Genomic DNA, 22,815 nt, shown 5'->3' on the forward strand with positions numbered 1-22,815 from the left:
TTAGAAAAGCATTATATAATGTTTGGATCAGATATAAAGATTTGATGGAAAACAAAACTCCTAGATGGCTGTCGCCATTGGAGGCTAAAGCTGTGAAAAAACTCAATATGGAGGCCAAATGGCCAAAGTATTGGGGAATTTTGGAACAAGAGGGTGATAAATTGAAATTACAGAGTCATGAGAAATTGAAGACCAAAGTACGAGATTGGCTCCATTATTACCAAATAATGGAGGTTTATAAACAAGACAGGAAAATTGGCTTCCAGGTGGAGAAATCAAAATTAGAAACAGAATTGCTAGAGCCCAATGCTAAGAATTTGTCTAGAATGTATAACTTGCTGCTGAAATGGAATACACAAGATGAAACAGTCAAGTCAGCTATGATTAAGTGGGCACAGGACATTGGTCATAACATAATGTTTGCAGACTGGGAACAGTTGTGGACCACCGGTATAAAATTTACGGCATGTAATGCCTTAAGAGAGAATATTATGAAAATGATTTACAGGTGGTACATGGCCCCAGTCAAGCTAGCAAAAATATACAATTTGCCTGATAATAAGTGTTGGAAATGCAAAGAAACTGAAGGTACCGTATTTTTCGCTCTATTGGACGCACCGGACCACAGGACGCACCTAGTTTTTAGAGGGGGAAATCAAGGAAAAAAATATTATCCCCCCCCAGCCCCAAAGAGCAACGGACAGGCTGCATGCAGCCTGTCCACTTCTCCCAGAGCTTCTCGGGGCTGCGGGGGAAGCCCGGGTTTCCCCCCCTCCAGCCCCAAAGAGCAAAGAAGCCAAGACAGTGCGCGGGATCCATAGCCGCGCAACCTCTCCAACCAGGAGCTAAACCTCTCCAGTGCAGCTAAAGAAGACAAGGCAGCAAGCGCAATCCATCCCGCTCACTGCCTTGGCTTCTTCTTTAGCCTTGCACAGCATCTTTAGTCTTGCGCAACGGGATGGATTGCGCCCGCTGTCCACCGGGGCTGGACCAGATGACTCCTGGGGTTCCCTTCCAACCCTGCAATTCTATGACCTCGGAAGGTGTTTGGGGTCTCCACCACTGGAGGCTTTTAAGCAGCGGTTGGGGAACCTCTGCCTGGCATTCTTTAGCTGTGATTCCTACATTGTGAGGGGGCTGGGCTAGATGACCCTTGGGTGGCCCTCCCAACTCTATACAGTCCTACAGTTCTGTGGCAGGAGATCCACAGCCACTTCACACAATGCCCACTCCCAATTTTCATCTGAGAGACATGTGTCTCTCAGTAACCCCCTACCTGCCACACTTCCCCCACCCCACTTAAGCTGAGGGAATTCCTGCCCAGAGAAACTCCAAGCAATCAAGGAGGAGGAATCCGCTGCAGCCCTGAGCAGCGGAGGATCCATGGTCCCCTTCCTTCTCTCCTCCGTAGTTGCTTTGAAGCAGGAAAGTGGGAGAGGAGCTGCTTACACGAGTGTAAGCTGCTCCCCTCCCACAATGCCGCTTCAAAGCAATCACGGAGGAGGGAATCCGCTGAAGCCTCCAGCAGCGGAGGATCCATGGTCCCCTTCCTTCCCTCCTCCGTAGTTGCTTTGAAGGAGGAAAGTGGGAGAGGAGCTGCTTATACGAGTGTAAGCTGCTCCCCTCCCACTTTCCTGCTTCAAAGGGAGCCCGGGAGGAGGGAATCTGCTGCAGCCTCGAGCAGCGAAGAGGACCCATGGGTCCCCTCTTTCCCTCCTCCGTGGTTGCTTTGAAGCAGGAAAGTGGGAGAGGAGCTGCTTACACGAGTGTAAACTGCCCCCCTCCCACTTTCCTGCTTCAAAGCAATTACGGAGGAGGAATCCACTGAAGCCTCCAGCAGCGGAGGATCCATGGTCCCCTTCCTTCCCTCCTCCGTAGTTGCTTTGAAGGAGGAAAGTGGGAGAGGAGCTGCTTACACGAGTGTAAGCTGCTCCCCTCCCACTTTCCTGCTTCAAAGGGAGCCCGGGAGGAGGGAATCTGCTGCAGCCTCCAGCAGCGAAGAGGATCCATGGGTCCCCTCTTTCCCTCCTCCGTGGTTGCTTTGAAGCAGGAAAGTAGGAGAGGAGCTGCTTACACGAGTGTAAACTGCCCCCCTCCCACTTTCCTGCTTCAAAGCAATTACGGAGGAGGAATCCGCTGAAGCCTCCAGCAGCGGAGGATCCATGGTCCCCTTCCTTTCCTCCTCCATAGTTGCTTTGAAGGAGGAAAGTGGGAGAGGAGCTGCTTACACGAGTGTAAGCTGCTCCCCTCCCACTTTCCTGCTTCAAAGGGAGCCTGGGAGGAGGGAATCTGCTGCAGCCTCGAGCAGCGAAGAGGATCCATGGGTCCCCTCTTTCCCTCCTCCGTGGTTGCTTTGAAGCAGGAAAGTGGGAGAGGAGCTGCTTACACGAGTGTAAACTGCCCCCCTCCCACTTTCCTGCTTCAAAGCAATTACGGAGGAGGAATCCACTGAAGCCTCCAGCAGCGGAGGATCCATGGTCCCCTTCCTTCCCTCCTCCGTAGTTGCTTTGAAGGAGGAAAGTGGGAGAGGAGCTGCTTACACGAGTGTAAGCTGCTCCCCTCCCACTTTCCTGCTTCAAAGGGAGCCCGGGAGGAGGGAATCTGCTGCAGCCTCCAGCAGCGAAGAGGATCCATGGGTCCCCTCTTTCCCTCCTCCGTGGTTGCTTTGAAGCAGGAAAGTAGGAGAGGAGCTGCTTACACGAGTGTAAACTGCCCCCCTCCCACTTTCCTGCTTCAAAGCAATTACGGAGGAGGAATCCGCTGAAGCCTCCAGCAGCGGAGGATCCATGGTCCCCTTCCTTTCCTCCTCCATAGTTGCTTTGAAGGAGGAAAGTGGGAGAGGAGCTGCTTACACGAGTGTAAGCTGCTCCCCTCCCACTTTCCTGCTTCAAAGGGAGCCTGGGAGGAGGGAATCTGCTGCAGCCTCGAGCAGCGAAGAGGATCCATGGGTCCCCTCTTTCCCTCCTCCGTGGTTGCTTTGAAGCAGGAAAGTGGGAGAGGAGCTGCTTACACAAGTGTAAACTGCCCCCCTCCCACTTTCCTGCTTCAAAGGGGAAAAGGTAAAAGGCGGATCTAGACGGATCCTCGTGAATTCATATGATTGTTTCATTCAAATTAAATAAAACCACCATGATACTGTAGACTATGTCTTACTCTGTGGACAGCATCAAAAAAATCATGAATCCACTATTTCGTGGGGCCGCAGGGGCGCAAAAACATGGTTAAAAAACACGGATCCTCATGGATCCTCATGATTTTTGTACAAGACCAGCCCAAAGTCACCATCAGATTAAACATCATGGCCAGGGGCACAGCATCCACCAGAAAAATCACGGATCCACGGCTTCCTGGCCATACCGTGGCCCAAAAACGTGGTTCCGAAGCATGGATCCTCATGGATCCTCATGATTTTTGCACAAGACCAGCCCAAAGTCACCATCAGATTAAACATCATGGCCAGGGGCACAGCATCCACCAGAAAAATCACGGATCCACGGCTTTCTGGCCATACCGTGGCCCAAAAACGTGGTTCCAAAGCATGGATCCTCATGGATCCTCATGATTTTTGCACAAGACCAGTAGAAAGTCACCATCAGATCAAACATCATGTCCAGGGGCACAGCATCCACCACAAAAATCACGGATCCACGGCTTCCAGGCCATACCGTGGCCCAAAAACGTGGTTTTGAAGCATGGATCCTCATGGATCCTCATGATTTTTGCACAAGACCAGTACAAAGTCACCATCAGATCAAACATCATGGCCAGGGGCACAGAATCCACCACAAAAATCACGGATCCACGGCTTCCTGGCCATACCGTGGCTCAAAAACGTGGTTCCGAACCACAGATCCTCATGGATCTTCACGCTTTTTGCATTGGGCCACCCCAAACTCGCTGTCAAATCACACACCATAGCCAGGAGCACAGCCTGCACCACAAAAATCACGGACCCACAACTTCCTGGCAACACCATGGACCAAAAACGTGGTTTTGAAGGTCGGATCCTCACGGATCCTAACACTTTTTTCATTCAGCCAACCAAAACTCAATGGCAAATCACATATCATAGCCATGGGCACAGCCTACACAACAAAAAACTCGGATCCACGGTTATATGGCAACGCCATCGACTAAAAACGTGGTTTCGAAGCATGGATCCTCATGGATCCTCATTATTTTTGCACTAGATCAGCCCAAAGTCACCATCAGATCAAACCTCATGGCCAGGGGCACAGCATCCAGCACAAAAATCATGGATCCACGGCTACCTGACCACTCCGTGGCCCAAAAAGGTGGTTTTGAGGCATGGATCCTCATGGATCCTCACGCTTTTTGTATTGGGCCAACCCAAACTCACTGTCAAATCACATATCATGGCCAGGGGCACAGCATCCACCACAAAAATCATGGATCCACGGCTTCCTGGCCATACCGTGGCCGAAAAACGTGGTTCCGAACCACGGGTCCTCATGGATCTTCACGCTTTTTGCATTGGGCCACCCCAAACTCACTGTCAAATCACACATCATAGCCAGGAGCACAGCCTGCACCACAAAAAACTCGGATCGATGACTTCCTGGCAAATCCATGGCCTGAAAACGTGGTTTTGAAGCACGGATCCTCATGGATCCTCACGCTTTTTGCATTGAGCTACCCTAAACTCACTGTCAAGTCACACATCATGTCCAGGGATACAACTTGCACCAAAGAAAACTAGGATCCACAGCTTCCTGGTCATAACACTGCCCAAAAACGTGGTTTTGAAGCATGGATCCTCATGGATCCTCACACTTTTCGCATTGGGCCAACCCAAACGCACCGTTAAAGCACACATCATGTCCAGGGGCACAGCCTGCACCACAAAAATCATGGATCCATGGCTTCCTGGTCATACCGTGGCCCCAAAATGTGGTTTTGAAGCACGGATCCTCATGGATCCTCACGCTTTTAGCACTAGATCAGCCCAAATTAACCGTTAAAGCACACATCATGTCCAGGGGCACAGCCTGCACCACAAAAATCATGGATCCATGGCTTCCTGGTCATACCGTGGCCCAAAAACATGGTTTTGAACCACGGATCCTCATGGATCCTCACGCTTTTTGCACATGATCAGCCCAAACTCACCAACAAATCACACATCATGGCCAGGGGCACAGCCTGCACCACAAAAAACTGAGATCCACGGCTTCCTGGCAACACCATGGCCCAAAAACGTGTTTTTGAAGCATGGATCCTTGTGGATCCTCACACTTTTTGCACTGGGCCACCCCTAAATCACTGTCAAATCACACTTCACGCCATGGGACACAGCTTGCACCACAAAAAACTCGGATCCAAGGAATGAGGCTGTTGAGCAGCTCAGCAGCTGTATCCATGACTGAGCAGCCCTTTTTAGGATCCACTATGCTCACCCCGAAAAGGGGAAGGGGCTGGAAACGGTGCCCTAAACATAGTATGCCTCCTTTTTTCCCTGACTGGATTACCACGCCCAGGTGGAATCTCTTTTCCCATAGTTTGAATCCATTATTCTGCATCCTGGTCTCTAGAACAGCAGAAAACAAGCTTGCTCCCTCTTCAACATGACATCCCTTCAAATATTTAAACATGGCTATCATGTCACTCCTTAATCTTCTCTTCTCTAGATTAAACAAATCCAGCTCCCTAAGTCTCTCCTCATAGGGCTTGAATTCCAGACCTTTTACATTTTGGTCACCCTCCTCTGGACATGCTCCAGCTTGACAATATCCTTCTTCAACTGGACACAGTATTTCAGGTATGGTCTGACCAACCAAGCAGAATAGTGTGGTAGCATTCCTTCCCTTGATCTAGACACTATACTCCTATTGATGCAGCCCAGAATTGCATTGGCTTTCTTAGCTGCCACATCACACTGTTGACTCATATTCAGCTTGTGGTCGACTAAGACTCCCAGATCCCTTTCACAGGTACTGTTGTCCCCCACTTGTGCATTTCATTTTTTCTATCCAGGTGTAGTACCTTACATTTCTCCCTATTGAACTCCATATTGTTGGTTTTGGCCCAGCTCTCTAGGCTATTCAGGTCATTTTGAATTCTAACCCTGTCCTCTGGTGTATTAGCAACCCCTCCCAGTTTGCAGTCATTTGCAAATTTGATTAGCACACCCTCTATTCCATCATCCAAATCATTTATAAAAATAGTGAATAGCACCAGGCCCAGGACAGAACCTTGTGGAACCCCAGTAGTCATTTTTTTCCAGGATGAAGGTGAGCCACTGATGAGCACTCTTTGGGTTCAGCCCATCAACCAATTACAAATCCACCTAACAGTAGCTTTGTCTAGCCCACATTTTACTAGTTGTTTTGCAATAATATCATGGGGGACCTTTTCAAAGGCCTTACTGAAGTCAAGGTAAGCTGGTACAAGGGAAAGCAGGATTGTAATTACCGTAAAAATTACTGATCACTTTGGATCAGCAGTCTCAACCTAACCCGCTATGTGGGGAGAGCCACGTGTTCCTTTGGAAGGGCAGTGGAATACAGTGTGATATACTGACAGCTGTTTTAAAAGATGTAACTGTAACTTAAAATCCAGTATCAGAAGGGAAAAAAATAGATGGTCCCTGTGTGGATAGTCATGTTTGCATGATGGGGCCACCTCCAGTGACCATGTGGCCTGATATAAGAGGGTTCTAAAATCAGTCCTGAAAGTAGACTCATTGAGAATGATGCACGCATAGCTTTTGCTCTGCCATTAACAAGGTGAGCTGAAGCAAATTCTTGCCTCCCTTTGGGCTTAGCAATATTTCCTACAGCATTCTTGTTGAAGGGCATTGGAGAGTTAGGTGAGGGTCACTTTTCTGTTTTTCCATCAAGCCCCCAGACAAGAATGCTACAGCATCAGCCCCAAGCACTCAGTCACATAACAAAAAATACTCAACGGAGTTAGGGCTGAGGGTAGGGGAAGTACAATCATGATCTTTCCAGTCTTCTAGAAGCTGACTCTTGTGGTCATTTTGGTCATGGAGCCAAATATCTGTTTCCAAGTTTAAAGAGTCTAAACAAGTAAAGAACAAGCTTGCCCTTTACATGCAAAAGCCCTGAAATTCAGCCCATTGGGCAACTGATTATGGGGCTGGGAGGAGGGAGGTAAGGACTAGCACCTTCTCTGCCCTCCGCCTCCAACAGCTACACCTGAAAGTTTCATGATGGGGTTCGATTTGAGAAGCTGAATGTTTATAAAGGCACTTAGCCAATTTCTGCCATGGAAATTCTGAACAGAAACACTCTGCAGGTTCAGCCCCCAAAAGAAACTGCTCTATGGTCTCTGTGTTGGGAAATGGGAACAGATCTTGCTCATCACCAACCTTCCCTCCACAAATCAGTATCACTACGAGGCTGAACTGAACAGCTTGCTCCAGAGTTTTAAGAGATACATTTCTGTGGTGTAGTGGTTAAGAGCGGTGGACTCTAATCTGGTGAGCTGGGTTCGCTTCCCCGCTCCTCCACATGCAAGCTGCTGGGTGACCTTGGGCCAGTCACACTTCTCTCTGAACTCTCTCAGCCCCACTCACCTCACAAGGTGTCTGTTGTGGGGGTGGAAGGGAAAGGAGATTTTTAGCCACTTTGAGACTCCTTCAAGTAGAGAAAAGCAGGATATAAAAACTAACTCCATAAATAAGAATTCTATGAAAAAGGACCATCCCTGCCATGATGATGACTATATGTTTGGATTTTGCTGTATTATACCAACCTGTGGAATATGACAGTTCGCAGTTTCAAAATCTATTTGGCCACAGTGGATTGACAGTCTGGACACACAAAAACCTCTGGAAGATCTTTTGAATCAATGCCTATGCGAAAGCAGCGGTACCAGTCCTTGCAGTTTCCTTCACAGTAAGCCATAGTTAGGTCACCACTGGGCCTCCTGCACCCTTCCTTCAAGAAACATAGTGACCAGCAGGCTTCAAACAAGGAAGGTAAAATATCTGAGCAATAGGTTAGTGTATCCTTCCATCCCTCTGGGCATGATCGAGACACAGTAATGTAACTCTCGTTCAAGATTGTATCTTCTTGGGAGGAACAGCATCAATTTCCACTTGAAAATATTTGTCTTGTCCTTCAAAATAGGTTTTCCCACAGTACTGTATTATTTCTTTTGCAATCCAGGGTCTAATGGCAGCTATATCCTTTTGTATGAACTGTAATTGGGCAGTAGAAGCAATCAGATGGGCAATGGTACATGTGAAAGGACCGTAGTCACTGGAATTACGGTACCTTGCCTGGGTATATCAGTTGGTGCAAAAAATGACCAGCTGCAAAACTGTAGGGATATTTTGAATCCATCTCATACAGACATGCTAAGAAGGATGTTATTGCCTCAATCACAGAGTGGTTCAATCCATGTTTGGAATCTAGATAGAGCATGGTCTTCCTTTTAAAAATGATTACTATCAGTATCCAGTGGATTTCTCTGTCATTTACTGGAATAATCAAAACATCTTTCTTTAGCACTCCAAATCTCAAACAGTTCTTCAGAGCTCGCACTGGCAATCTTTGACATATCTGCATGAAGTGGCAAGTACGGTAAGTGGGAAAATTGTTCCATTGTGACCTAGCTCTTTGGCCATGATCACCCTGGAGGCAAGAAAGGCATCTATTATGCGATCATTTATCCAGTTTGATCCTTTCAGTGTGTTTATGTCATAGTCATACACACAGATGTTGCCAACTGAACCAAAGTCCCATGGTTTGTAGACTGAGTGTGGGGAAGGTACAGTTGTGCCATGGGGGAACTGATGTACAAATCAGTGATTCGTCCAAACACTTCTCACTTTGTGTTGAGAATATGGGGCTGCTATCAAAATAATCAATATTGGTCACTGTCAAATCCTCTTTCCCACCTTTTGGAGTGGAGGTCATCTGAGGCTGAGTGCTTTCCAGGTGTCTCATAGTCAGTTGGTGATCTTAAGGAGTCAAACCCCTCAGCAGCCTGCACTGAATCAGATGCTGGAGCTACTGTTATCTTTTCCTGCAGTCTGGGGAACTTTCTTCCCAATCTACTCTTCTGTCTTTTATTTCACTTCAACTGTGTGAGCTGCAACTGGCAAGGCCTCCCTGGTTCTGGTGGCATGCCGATAGATTTTGTGGCAGCTATAATATGGTAACAAGTCCTGGATGATGTCCTGTACAGACTGTGCATGCATGGCTGCCCGTATGGTCACCAGGAGAGCAGCTGCCCATACAGCCTGTACGGCCGCCGTGAGAGAGGCTGCGTGTACGGACGCTACGCAAGCAGCAGCCTGTACAGTCGCCGCGAGAGCAGCTGCCCGTATGGCCCATACGGTTGCTGCGAGAGGGGCTGCCTGTACAGTTGCCGCAAGAGCGGCAGCCAGTACAGCGACCTTACTGTCACTCTCCCCCCAGCATGGCACCCTGGGGCACCATCACCCCGCTGCCCCTTCATATGCCCCTGTAGTCAATCAAATGTACTATGAACAATCTGAAGTCATGCTGGGCACAATTCACCACTAATCCTGTTCTTTTTCTAAAAACACGTGGTGGACTCCAGGAAAGCTGTCAGCAGGCAACATGATTCCCATGGGCACCACGTTGGAAACCCCCTATTTCAAAGTTTGCACTGACAAAATCTGTTCTCAAGAAAACTTGCAGTTAAACCTCCATTTATAATTACTACCCCCGCAAAGCAACCAACTTTTGTCCCAAAACCATTTGTAGCTAAATTGACGCAAGACAGGTGATTTTTTTTCATGGTTACTTTGGTGGTCTCCATCTAGTTGGTTTGATAATTTACATTCACAAGTAAGATCATCACAATCTCTGCCTTAGACATTCTTGGGGTTTAGCAGCGTCAAAAATTTCCAGGTGCAGTTCTTCACAGTGGAAGCTATGAATATGAATGTCATTTTATTTCAAAGTTCTTGATAATGCAGAACCATTTCAGATAGTGTTTGTATTTCGGTCATTCCATGGACATTGGTGTGATCTTACAATATAATTTGGTGGAGTCCATTTAACAATCATGCCGATCCATGAGGATTAAAGTATTTAATATAGTGTTTGTTCCTTGGCTGTGCTGTGGTTTTTGTGGTTCATTCTGTGGTCATATACATCATGTGTGATTTGATAGTGATTTCAGGGTGACCAAACATAAAAAAAACCTAAAGATCCATGGGGATCTGTGTTTCATGAGAATCTTTTTACAGCATGGCAGTGCCCCAAAGTGATCTGGCCATGAGCAGCATAGGTGGTTGGGTAATGAATATGGGGCGACCCAGAAAACTGTGGAGCCGTAAATTTAAAATATATATATATATTCAATTTTATAAGGATAGGGAAGTACAGAAAGGGGAAAGGGGGATAGATAGATAGATAGATAGATAGATAGATAGATAGATAGGAAATTTAAAAGACCTATAAAGATTATCAAATCCTACAAAGTACTACTACTACTACTACTACTACTAATATATTTGTATCCTGCCCATCTGGCTGGGTTTCCCCAGCCACTCTGGGTGGCTTCCCAAATAATGAAATAAAAATACATTAAAAAGTCACACATTAAACACGTCCCTAAACAGGGCTGCCGTCAGATGTCTTCTAAATGTCAGGTAGTTGTTTATCTCTTTGACATCTAATGGGAGGACATTCCACAGGGCGGGCGCCACTACCAAGAAGGCCCTCTGCCTGGTTCCTTGTCACTTTGCTTCTCACAGTGAGGGAACGACCAGAAGGCCCTTGGTGCTGGACATCAGTGTCTGGGCAGAATGATGGGCGTGGAGATGCTCCTTCAGGTATACTGCATCGAGGCTGTTTAGGGCTTTAAAGGTCAGCACCAACACTTTGAATTGTGCTCAGAAATGTACTGGGAGCCAATGTAAGTCTTTCAGGACATGTGTTATATGGTCTTGGTGGCCACTCCCAGTCACCAGACTAGCTGCTGCGTTCTGGATTAGTTGTAGTTTCTGGGTCACCTTCAAAGGTAGCCCCACGTAGAGCACATTGCAGTAGTCCAAGCGGAAGATAACAAGAGCATGCACCACTCTAGTGAGGCAGTCTCCAGGCAGGTAGGGTCTCAGCCTGCGTACCAGATGGAGCTGGTAGACAGCTGCCCTGGATACAGAATTGACCTGTGTGTCCATGGACAGCTGTGAGTCCAAAATGACTCCCAGGCTGCGCACCTGGTCCTTCAGGGGCACAGTTACCCCATTCTGGACCAGGGAGTCCTTCACACCAGCCCACCCCCTGTCCCCCAAGAACAGAACTTCCATATTGTCAGGATTCAACATCAATCCACTAGCTGCCATCCATCCTCCAACTGCCTCCAAGCACTCACACAGGACCTTCACCACCTTCACTGGTTCTGAGTTGAAAGAGAGGTAGAGCTGGGTATCATCCGCATATTGATGGACACCAAGCCCAAACCCCCTGATGATCTCTCCCAGCAGCTTCATGTAGATGTTAAAAAGCATGGAGGGGAGGACGGAACCCCGAGGCACCCCACAAGTAAGTCTGAACACTCATCCCCCACCACCACTTTCTGGACACAGCCTAGGAGGAAGGAGGGGACCCACTGTATAACAGTGCCCTCAGCTCCCAGCTCCTCTAGACGGTCCAGAAGGATGTTATGATCGATTGTCGCAACCAAGGCAGTTTCAGTCCCATGATGAGACCTGAATCCCAATTGGAAGGGATCCAAATGGTCTGCATCCTCCAGGCATGCCTGGAGTTGTTCAGCAACCACTTGCTCAATCACCTTGCCCAAGAATGGAAGATTTGAGACTGGGCGATAGTTGGCCATACTGGCAGGGTCTAAAGATGTTTTTTTAAGAAGCGGTTTAATGACCGTCTCTTTCATCGGCCAGCCCTTCCCGGCTTGCTTTTATTAGCCAGGATGGTTAAGGATCAAGGAGACAGGTGGTTGGTTTCACGCATCCAAGCAACCTGCCCACATTCTCGGGGGTAATGGATTGAAATTGATTCCATGCAACTTGACCAGACAGGGCTCTAGCACTCTCCCGCCCTGCCCCTGCTCCCACGGTGGTGTCTACCTCCTTCCGAATATGAGCAACTTTATCTACATAAAGTGGCAGGAGATCTTGGGGTCTTTACAAGGCCCCAGTGGTAAAGGTGGTTCTGTTAAATTGCAAACCACCTGAAAGAGTCTCCTGCTACTATTTTCTGCAGATGCAATAGAGGCGGTGAAGAAAGTCTTCTTTGCTGTTGCTATCGCCACTTGGTAGGCTCGACATTGAGCTCTAACCTGTGTCCGGTCCAATTCAGAATGAGTTTTCTGCCACCGGCACTCTAGCCGTCTCAGCGATTGTTTCCTCACCCGCAGCTACAAAGAAAACCACGGGGCTGTCAGGGCTCCATGCAGTCGGAGAGGGCGCTTCGGAGCCAGACCGTCGATAGCCCTGGTCAACTCCGCATTCCAGCGGGCCACCAGGGAATCAGCTGAAAGGCCATCAACATGCCCTATCACTCTCTGGAAACCATTTGGATTCATTAAGTGGCGGGGGCGGACCATCCGCATTGGTCCCACCTCCCTGCAGAGGAGAAGGGCCACGGAGAAGTCCAGTTGCACCTGGAAGTGATCTGACCATGGCACTTCTTTTGTTTAACTTTTACCTAGTGTCATATCACCCACATCACTAGAGGTGAACACTAGGTCTAAGGCATGTCCGTGACTATGAGTTGGGCCAAACTTATTCAGGGACAGCCCCATGGAGGCCATGCTTTCCACGAAGTCCCAAGCAGCCCCTTGTAGGTCATGCTGGCATGGATGTTAAAATCCCCTAGGACAACCAAACTAGGTATCTCCAGGAGAACATCCGTGATGTCCTGAAGCAGCTCGGGCAGGGAATCCTTGGTGCAGCGGGGAGGTCAGTACACCCAAAGGAATCCTGTACTGCCCCTATTGCCCAGCTTCCAGAACATGCACTCAGAAAACTGGGTCTTTCATATGCGCAGAAGCGCCAAATTGCACCGGTGCCTGTGCAGACGTGGCGCTTCAGGATGCGAACGCTGTGGGTTGCGGACATGCCTAAGTCACGGGTTATGTCTGCAACCCGAGGTTCCACCGTACTAATTTTGTTTTAGGGCTTAATTTGCAGTAAATTTTATTCCTTTATTCATAATTGTTCTACTGTGAACTGCTCTTGAAAATTTTGCATCCATTTTGTCATATAAGGTTTGGCTTGTTTGGGCTTGGTGTCATATTTGAGTAATACCGTATTTTTCGGACTATTGGACGCACCGGTCCATAGGACGCACCTAGATTTGGGGGGGGGGGAAATAAAGGCAAAAAAAATTTATCCCCCCCGCCAGGCGCGGGGCTGGGGCGGGGAAGCCCGAGCTTCCCCCTCCCCCAGAACGGGACCCAGAGCCATGCCGAAGCTGCGCGCAGCTTTGGCATCGCTCTGGGAACTTGCAGGGCTGGGGGAGGAGGAAGCCTTCCGCCAGCCTCCAAACCATGTCGGGAGACAGTGGGAATGGCGCGCTGCGCCTCTCCCGCTGTCCCCCGAGTTTGCAGGGCTGGGCCAGCCTTCTAACCAAGTCGGGGGACAGCGGGAATGGTGCGCTGCCCCCTGCCGCTGTCTCCCGAGTTTGCGGGGCTGGCGACGGGGAGGAGCAGGCTTCTCCCCCCGCCAGCCTTCTAGACAAGTCGGGGGACAGCGGCAAAGGCGCGCTGCACCTCTCCCGCTGTCCCCCGAGTTTGCGGGGCTGGCGACGGGGAGGAGCAGGCTTCCCCCCCCCGCCAGCCTTCTAGACAAGTCGGGGGACAGCGGCAAAGGCGTGCTGCGCCTCTCCCGCTGTCCCCCGAGTTTGCGGGGCTGGCGACGGGGAGGAGCAGGCTTCTCCCCCCGCCAGCCTTCTAGACAAGTCGGAGGACAGCGGCAAAGGCGCGCTGCGCCTCTCCCGCTGTCCCCCGAGTTTGCGGGGCTGGCGACGGGGAGGAGCAGGCTCCTCCCCCCGCCAGCCTTCTAGACAAGTCAGGGGACAGCGGCAAAGGCGCGCTGCGCCTCTCCCGCTGTCCCCCGAGTTTGCGGGGCTGGCGACGGGGAGGAGCAGGCTTCTCCCCCCGCCAGCCTTCTAGACAAGTCGGGGGACAGCGGGAAGGGCGCGCTGCGCCTCTCCCGCTGTCCCCCGAGCTTGTGGGGCTGGCAGTGGGGCTCTCCTGAAGCCTGGAGGTTGTGGGGCTGGTGGGGGGGAGAAGCAGGCTTGCTTCTCCCTCCCCCAGCCTCCAGATCAGGTCGGGGAATAGCGGGATGACGGAGCGCCGCCATCCCGCTATTCCCCGACCTGATCTGGAGGTTGTGGGGCTGGGGGTGGGGGAGAAGCAGGCTTGCTTCTCCCTCCCCCAGCCTCCAGATCAGGTCGGGGAATAGCGGGATGGCGGAGCGCCGCCATCCCGCTATTCCCCGACCTGATCTGGAGGTTGTGGGGATGGTGGGGGGGAGAAGCAGGCTTGCTTCTCCCTTCCCCAGCCTCCAGATCAGGTCGGGGAATAGCGGGATGGCGGAGCGCCGCCATCCCGCTATTCCCCGACCTGATCTGGAGGTTGTGGGGATGGTGGGGGGAGAAGTAGGCTTTCTTCTCCCTCCCCCAGCCTCCAGATCAGGTCGGGGAATAGCGGGATGGCGGAGCGCTGCCATCCCGCTATTCCCCGACCTGATCTGGAGGTTGTGGGGATGGTGGGGGTGGGGAGAAGCAGGCTTGCTTCTCCCCCCGCCAGCCTCCAGATCAGGTCGGGGAATAGCGGGGTGGCGGCTCTGCGTCTCCCCGCTGTCCCCAGCTTTTGGGTGCAGGCTGCTGCCCGCAAGCCTTGCGAGCCCGCGGGACATCCCGCCGGGCTTGCAAGACTTGGGATAGCTTCCTGAAGCCTGGAGAGCGAGAGGGGTCGGTGCGCACGGACCCCTCTCGCTCTCCAGGCTTCAGCAAAAGCCTGCATTCGCACCATAGGACGCACACACATTTCCCCTTCATTTTTGGAGGGGAAATAGTGCGTCCTATAGTGCGAAAAATACGGTAGTTTATAAATTTTACACAGAAGGTAGAACTCTGTTATGATGGGCTCAAATTCTATCTTTTCACTGATTTAAATGTTTGCCATAAAGTCTTTCTTGAATCTGGATATTAGTTGACAGTATGTAAGCAGTTTCATAGGGGGACGCGGGTGGCGCTGTGGGCTAAAGCCTCAACGCCTAGGGCTTGCCGATCGAAAGGTCGGCGGTTCGAATCCCCGCGGCGGGGTGCGCTCCCGCTGTTCGGTCCCAGCGCCTGCCCACCCAGCAGTTCGAAAGCACCCCCGGGGGCAAGTAGATAAATAGGTACCGCTTACCAGCGGGAAGGTAAACGGCGTTCCGTGTGCGGCTCTGGCTCGCCAGAGCAGCGTTGTCACGCTGGCCACGTGACCCGGAAGTGTCTCCGGACAGCGCTGGCCCCCGGCCAATAGATGTGAGATGGGCGCACAAACCCCAGAGTCTGTCAAGACTGGCCCGTTCGGGCAGGGGTACCTTTACCTTTACCTTTAAGCAGTTTCATATTTTTTCTCCTCTTTAATACTTTGGCATGTATTTGATCTGTTATTGAAGATGAACCATATCTTGGTACAATATATACCGTATTTTTCGCTCTATAGGACGCACCGGACCATAGGACGCACCGAACCATAGGAGGGGGAGAACAGGGAGGAAAAAATTCTCCCCCTCTCCGCTCAGCGCCCCTTCAGCGAAGCGGGATGAGAAACGAAGCCCCTTCCATTTCTCCTCCAGCTTCACTGAAGGGGCGCTGCGCAGAGGGGAAACATTGTGCAGTGCCTCTCCAGCGTAGCAAAGCCTGGAGAGCAAGAGGGATCGGTGTGCACCGACCCCTCTCGTTCTCCAGGCTTCAGGCGGCTTACCATAAGCCTTCGGAGATCAGCGGGAACTGCGCTCCAAAGGCTTCAGGCGGCTATCCCTGAAGCCTGGACACCGACCCCTCTCACTCTCCAGGCTTCAGCGAAAGCAACGCGTAGCCTCTGGAGCGCAGAGGGAGCGCTCCCTCTGCACTTCGGAGGCTTCGTGTTGCTATCGCTGAAGCCAAGGAGCCTGCATTCGCTCCATAGGAGGCACACACATTTCCCCTTAATTTTTGGAGGGTAAAAAGTGTGTCCTATAGAGCGAAAAATACAGTAGTCATATATTCTCCTATCGGCTCTAATAATAATATTGCAGTGGTGACATTAACAGTGCAGGTAAGGGAATTTTTGTGATTTTTGTAGTGCAACTCATGATTTTTGTGGTGCAGGCTGTGCCCGTGGCTATGATGTGTGATTTGATGGTGAGTTTGGGGACCCCAATGTGAAAAGAGTGAGGATCCTTGAGGATCCGTGCTTCAAAACTACGTTTTTGGGCCATGGCGTTGCCAGGAAGCCGTGGATCCATGATTTTTATGGTGCAGGCTCTGCTCCTGGCTATGACGTGTGATTTGACAGTGAGTTTGGGCCCAATGCAAAAAGCGTGAGGATCCGTGCTTCGAAACCACGTTTTTGGGCCACGGTGTGGCCAGGAAGCCGTGGATCTCAGTTTTTTGTGGTGCAGGTTGTGCCCCTGGCCATGATGTGTGATTTGACGGTGAGTTTGGGCTGGCCCAATGCGAAAAGCGTAAGGATCCATGAGGATCCGTGCTTCAAAACCACATTTTTGGGCAGTGTTATGACCAGGAAGCTGTGGATCCTAGTTTTCTTTGGTGCAAGTTGTATCCCTGGACATGATGTGTGATTTGACAGTGAGTTTAGGGTAGCTCAATGCAAAAAGCGTGAGGATCCATGAGGATCCGTGCTTCAAAACCACGTTTTCAGGCCATGGATCTGCCAGGAAGTCGTGGATCCAAGTTTTTTGTGGTGCAGGCTGTGCTCCTGGCTATGATGTGTGATTTGACAGTGAGTTTGGGGTGGCCCAATGCAAAAAGCGTGAAGATCCATGAGGATCCGTGGTTCGGAACCACGTTTTTCAGCCACGGTATGGCCAGGAAGCCGTGGGTCTTTGATTTTTTGTGCTGGATGCTGTGCCCCTGGCCATGATGTTTAATCTGATGGTGACTTTGGGCTGGTCTTGTGCAAAAATCATGAGGATCCATGAGGATCCATGCTTCAGAACCACGTTTTTGGGCCACAGTATGGCCAGGCAGGCGTGGATCCGAGTTTTTTGTGGTGCAGGCTGTGCCCCTGGCCATGATGTGTGATTTGTTGGTGAGTTTGGGCTGATCATGTGCAAAAAGCGTGAGGATCCATGAGGATCCGTGGTTCAAAACCATGTTTTTGGGCCACGGTATGACCAGGAAGCCATGGATCCATGATTTTTGTGGTGCAGGCTGTGCCCCTGGACATGATGTGTGCTTTAACGGTTAATTTGGGCTGATCTAGTGCTAAAAGCGTGAGGATCCATGAGGATCCGTGCTTCAAAACCACATTTTGGGGCCACGGTATGACCAGGAAGCCAAGGATCCATGATTTTTGTGGTGCAGGCTGTGCCCCTGGACATGATGTGTGCTTTAACGGTGCGTTTGGGTTGGCCCAATGCGAAAAGTGTGAGGATCCATGAGGATCCATGCTTCAAAACCACGTTTTTGGGCAGTGTTATGACCAGGAAGCTGTGGATCCTAGTTTTCTTTGGTGCAAGTTGTATCCCTGGACATGATGTGTGACTTGACAGTGAGTTTAGGGTAGCTCAATGCAAAAAGCGTGAGGATCCATGAGGATCCGTGCTTCAAAACCACGTTTTCAGGCCATGGATTTGCCAGGAAGTCATCGATCCGAGTTTTTTGTGGTGCAGGCTGTGCTCCTGGCTATGATGTGTGATTTGACAGTGAGTTTGGGGTGGCCCAATGCAAAAAGCGTGAAGATCCATGAGGACCCGTGGTTCGGAACCACGGTTTTCGGCCACGGTATGGCCAGGAAGCCGTGGATCCATGATTTTTGTGGTGGATGCTGTGCCCCTGGCCATGATATGTGATTTGACAGTGAGTTTGGGTTGGCCCAATACAAAAAGCGTGAGGATCCATGAGGATCCATGCCTCAAAACCACCTTTTTGGGCCACGGAGTGGTCAGGTAGCCGTGGATCCATGATTTTTGTGCTGGATGCTGTGCCCCTGGCCATGAGGTTTGATCTGATGGTGACTTTGGGCTGATCTAGTGCAAAAATATTGAGGATCCATGAGGATCCATGCTTCGAAACCACGTTTTTAGTCGATGGCGTTGCCATATAACCGTGGATCCGAGTTTTTTGTTGTGTAGGCTGTGCCCATGGCTATGATGTGTGATTTGACAGCGAGTTTGGGGTGGCCCAATGCAAAAAGCATGAAGATCCATTAGGATCCGTGCTTCAAAACCATGTTTTTGGGCCATGGAGTGGCCAGGAAGCCGTGGATCCATGATTTCTGTGGTGCAGGCTGTGCCCCTGGGAATGATGTGTGATTTGACAGTGAGTTTCGGCTGATCTTGTGCAAAAAGCGTGAGGATCCATGAGGATCCGTGGTTCAAAACCATGTTTTTGGGCCACGGTATGACCAGGAAGCCGTGGATCCGTGATTTTTGTGGTGGATTCTGTACCCCTGGCCATGATGTTTGATCTGATGGTGACTTTGGGCTGATCTAGTGCAAAAATCATGAGGATTCCTGAGGATCCGTGCTTCGGAACCACGTTTTTGGGCCAGGGCGTGGCCAGGCAGGCGTGGATCCGAGTTTTTTGTGGTGTAAGCTGTGCCCCTGGCTATGATGTGTGATTTGACGGTGAGTTTGGGTTGGCCCAATGCAAAAAGTGTGAGGATCCATGAGGATCCGTTCTTGAAAACCACGTTTTTGGGCCATGGTGTGGCCCAGAAGCCATGGATCCGTGATTTCTGTGGTGGATGCAATGCCCCTGGACATGATGTGTAATTTGAAAGTGAGTTTGGGCTGATCTAGTTCAAAAATCATGAGGATTCATGAGGATCCGTGTTTTTTAACCATGTTTTTGCGCCACTGCGGCACCACGAAATCGTGGATGCGTGATTTTTTTGGTTCTGCCTACAGTCTAAGATGTGGTCTACAGTATCATGATGTTTTTATTTTGTTTCAATATAAAAATCATATGAATTCATGAGGATCCGTGCCTCGGATCCATGTTTTTATGGTGCTGCAGCGCGGCAAAGTGTCGGATCCACGTTTTTTTATAGTCCAGATGGTAGGCATGCCTTCTAGGTGTGATTTGACACTGCATTTGTTGGAATTATTTTTTAAAAAGTGGAGGATCCATGAGGATCCGTGTAGATCCGCCTTTTATGCAGACCCGCTTCAAAGCAATTACGGAGGAGGAATCCGCTGCAGCCTCCAGCAGCGGAGGATCCATGGTCCCCTTCCTTCCCTCCTCCGTAGTTGCTTTGAAGGAGGAAAGTGGGAGAGGAGCTGCTTACACGAGTGTAAGCTGCTCCCCTCCCACATTGCCGCTTCAAAGGGAGCCCGGGAGGAGGGAATCTGCTGCAGCCTCGAGCAGCGAAGAGGATCCATGGGTCCCCTCTTTCCCTCCTCTGTGGTTGCTTTGAAGCAGGAAAGTGGGAGAGGAGCTGCTTACACGAGTGTAAGCTGCTCCCCTCCCACATTGCCGCTTCAAAGGGAGCCCGGGAGGAGGGAATCTGCTGCAGCCTCGAGCAGCGAAGAGGATCCATGGGTCCCCTCTTTCCCTCCTCCGTGGTTGCTTTGAAGCAGGAAAGTGGGAGAGGAGCTGCTTACACGAGTGTAAGCTGCTCCCCTCCCACATTGCCGCTTCAAAAGGAGCCCGGGAGGAGGGAATCTGCTGCAGCTTCCCCCAACTCCCGCAGAAGCCGCGCGCTCTTTAAAGGGGCTGTGCGGCTTCTCCTGGCTTTTCTGGGAGGTGGGGGGATTCCCCCACCTCGTAGAAAAGCCCGCAGGAGCCGCGCAGCCTTTAAAGAGGGTGCCGCTCTTGGGGGCTTTTCCCCCAGGAGGGAGAAGGGACTGCTGCAGCCAGTCAGTCCCTTCTCCCTCCGAGAGAAAAGCCCGCAAGAGCTCACGAAGCTTGTGTGCGGCTCTTGAGGGCTTTTCCCGCCTGCCTCCCCCCTGCATTCGCTCCATAGGACGCACACACATTTTCCCTTGCTTTTTAGGAGGGAAAAAGTGTGTCCTATAGTGCGAAAAATACAGTACCTTTTATCACCTTTGGTGGACGTGCCCGAAGATTAAGGCGTTCTGGGAGATGATATATAATGAAATGAAAAAGGTGCTTAAATGTACTTTCTTTAAGAAACCAGAGGCCTTCCTCTTGGGCATTGTCGGCCAATTGGTGCCAAAGAAAGACAGAACTTTTTTTATGTATGCTACCACAGCAGCAAGAGTACTCATTGCAAAGCATTGGAAGACTCAAGATCTACCCACTCTGGAAGAATGGCAAACGAAGGTGATAGACTATATGGGACTGGCAGAAATGACTGGCAGAATCCGTGATCAGGGGAAAGAGACGGCGGAAGAAGACTGGAAGAAATTTAAAATTTATCTTAAGATACATTGTAAAATGAATGATTGCTAAAATGTTGAGGTTTTAGGGGGGGGAAAGGGGTCTACAGCTGTAAAAGATTAAGTAAAAGAAAAGAATAAGGGATAAATCTGATAAAATTAAGTGTTAGGATTTGCTGAAACAATTTTGGGAATTGGGATGTAGAAAGGGGAGGTTTGGGGGAGTCGACGAAGTAAGGTTTATGAAAAAAAGGATATGAAATTATACATGTTTGTTTGTTCTTTTTATTTGTTTGTATTGTCTATAAAAATTCTTGTAAAACCAATAAAATTTTTTATATATATAAAAAAGGAGCCTGTGAAGCAGATCCAAGGGCAGACCCCCTAGAAGACATTGCAGTAATCCAGCCTTGAGGTTCCCAAAATATGGACTGCAGTGGTCAGGCTATCCCTGTCTAGGAAGAGCCATAGTTTGCAAACCAGACAAAGCTGGTAAAAGGCATGCCTAGCCCTAGAAGATATTTGGGTCTCTAGCTGCCAAGATGTATCCAGGGGTACCAGAAACTAGACAGGTAAAAAGAGACTTGGTCTATCGAGGAATCAAGCATGTTGCTTTCATGAATTGTGCGTTTCTGTATACCTTCTCCTGTAATGTCTGCGTTTTGTTGTGGTGGTTTGGAGAACTGCATTGCCAAATTTGTGGAAGCGAGGATTTTGAAGGAAAACCTGTGTCTTGGTTGGCGTATTGCTTTGGAAAGTTCAGGTGTGAACTAGATAGACTTTCCCCTGCTCCCCAAAGCGGTGTGGCATGGCCATCCCAGGGGAAGGTGCCAGCCAGTGCTATTTTTCTAGAAAAAGAGGTGCCAGGACTCACCATGAACTCACCTCCCTCATTCTCTTATAATGACAACAGCGCCCACCTGAGAGGTGCCAGAACTGAGTTCCAGTGAGTTCTGGCTGGAAAAAAGGCCCTGGGGCAAGCCTTGGGTGGGCCACCTAAGCCCAGGTCTCTTGCCCTGCGCCCCTTTGCCGCCTGAAAGCATGCCAGACGGTTTTCTCTTGCTGGGCTCTGTGGGACAAGGGCTGACTGTGCATCTCTCTCCCCACCTCCTAGATATCCCAGGATTTCCCCCTTCTTGGACAGCTGGTGGCGCTGTTGTCCCTCCACCTCGCAGACAACGTGAAGGAGATTGGTCTGCTGTCAGCGGAGGCCTTGTACCATCTCCATCACATCATGATAGCCAAAATGGGTGAGGGCGAGGCTGGGAAAGGGCGTGTTTCTTGCAAGCCGCAGGGTGGGAGATCTGCAGCCCTCCAGAAGCTGCTCCAACTCCCATCATCCCTGAGTGTTGCCCATGCTGGCTGCTGCTGGGGTTGACGGGAGCTCAGGAGGGCCAGAATTCGTGCCAGGACTGGCCTGACGCAAACACCCCGTTGGCCAGAGACGAGAGGTCAGTCTGAGGGGAGGGATTCACTGCTGAAGAAGACAAGAAAAGCCGCCTGGATCAGACCAGTGGCCCACCCCAGTCCAGCATCCTGTTCCCCCAGGGGTAGACCAGATGCCTCTGGGAAACCAGTAAGCAGAATTCGAACTCAAGAGCTCTTTCTTCTCCTGTGCTTTGCTGCCTCTGACCGTGGAGGCCGAGCATAGCCATCCTGGCTAATAGCCATGGGTAGCCTTCTCTTCCATGAATTTGAAAGCCATCTTGGTCCGTGGCCATCAGTGCCTCCTGTGGCTGGGAGTCCCAAAGTTGAGCTGTGCACTGCATGAAGAAGGACCATCCTGAAACTTCAGTTTCATTGGAGGTCCCGGAGTTCTTGTGTTAGGAGGGAGGGAGAGAGAGAAAGCTTTCTCTCTCTCCACCTTCCCCTTGCCATACATTGTGTCTCCTCTTCCTCACCATTTTTCTAAACAGAAAATCCCCCAAATGCTGTGACCATCCTGAAACTTCAGTTTCATTGGATGTCCCGGAGTTTTGGTTGCCCCCTTCTGAACCTTGACCAGTTCTGAATTATAATTTTTGAGGTGAAATTGAGAATCTTTTTGTGGGTCGCAGTGGGGAAACTGGGGGGTTTGTGCAAGGAACACTAATGCTGTCTTCTTTTGCCTGCATATCCCCATCCCTGACCCCGTTTAGCTAAGAAGGTGGAGATGAGGCATAAGAACAGGAAAGGCAACGTGGTCAAATGGTTCCGAGAAGACTTCTTCATCCCTGGGCCCGCCATCTTTTACACCGACATCTCCAACGTGGCCAAGGTAGGTGTGGCTTTTTGGACTGTTTCTTGCTAAGACTGCAGCCAGCTCTCAGTTAGCAGCCCAC

At 50.3% G+C, this 22,815-nt stretch overlaps 2 protein-coding genes across 3 annotated transcripts in view; one reads left to right on the forward strand and one right to left on the reverse strand.

The window, feature by feature from the left end:
- Nucleotides 1-22,815, forward strand: part of LOC309542638 (maestro heat-like repeat-containing protein family member 7) — a gene marked incomplete at its 3' end in the record, with an annotated part of 33,911 nt that overhangs the window by 2,619 nt on the left and 8,477 nt on the right. Inside the window, exons 2-3 of the mRNA XM_082241451.1 lie at nt 21,609-21,744; nt 22,633-22,751. Coding sequence (XP_082097577.1) covers nt 21,609-21,744; nt 22,633-22,751 — 255 coding nt within the window. The remainder of the gene's footprint in view (nt 1-21,608; nt 21,745-22,632; nt 22,752-22,815) is intronic.
- On the reverse strand, nt 580-19,993 carry LOC309542921 (uncharacterized protein). Of its 2 annotated transcripts, none has more exons than XM_082241987.1 (2): nt 19,317-19,993; nt 580-3,040 (listed from the first exon to the last, which is right to left on the reverse strand). In XM_082241987.1, exons 1-2 carry the CDS (start codon nt 19,690-19,692, stop codon nt 1,494-1,496), a joined length of 1,923 nt encoding a protein of 640 aa, XP_082098113.1. In that variant the 5' UTR covers nt 19,693-19,993; the 3' UTR covers nt 580-1,493. The 2 variants fall into 2 exon arrangements, with proteins under 2 accessions (XP_082098113.1, XP_082098114.1); XM_082241988.1 differs by having other exon boundaries at nt 580-2,882; nt 19,317-19,409.

This window comes from Podarcis vaucheri, assembly GCF_965113315.1.
Source record: "Podarcis vaucheri genome assembly, chromosome: 11".
In the NCBI taxonomy this organism is placed as follows: domain Eukaryota; kingdom Metazoa; phylum Chordata; class Lepidosauria; order Squamata; family Lacertidae; genus Podarcis; species Podarcis vaucheri.

Excerpts from the sequence above, each read along its gene's own strand:
- LOC309542921 (XM_082241987.1), bottom strand. The coding sequence starts at position 19,692 with ATGGATCCTCTTCGCTGCTCGAGGCTGCAGCAGATTCCCTCCTCCCGG. Across the intron at positions 3,041-19,316 it reads CCGTAATTGCTTTGAAGCGG|GAAAGTGGGAGGGGGGCAGT; the intron begins GTCTGCATAAAA and ends CCTTTGAAGCAG.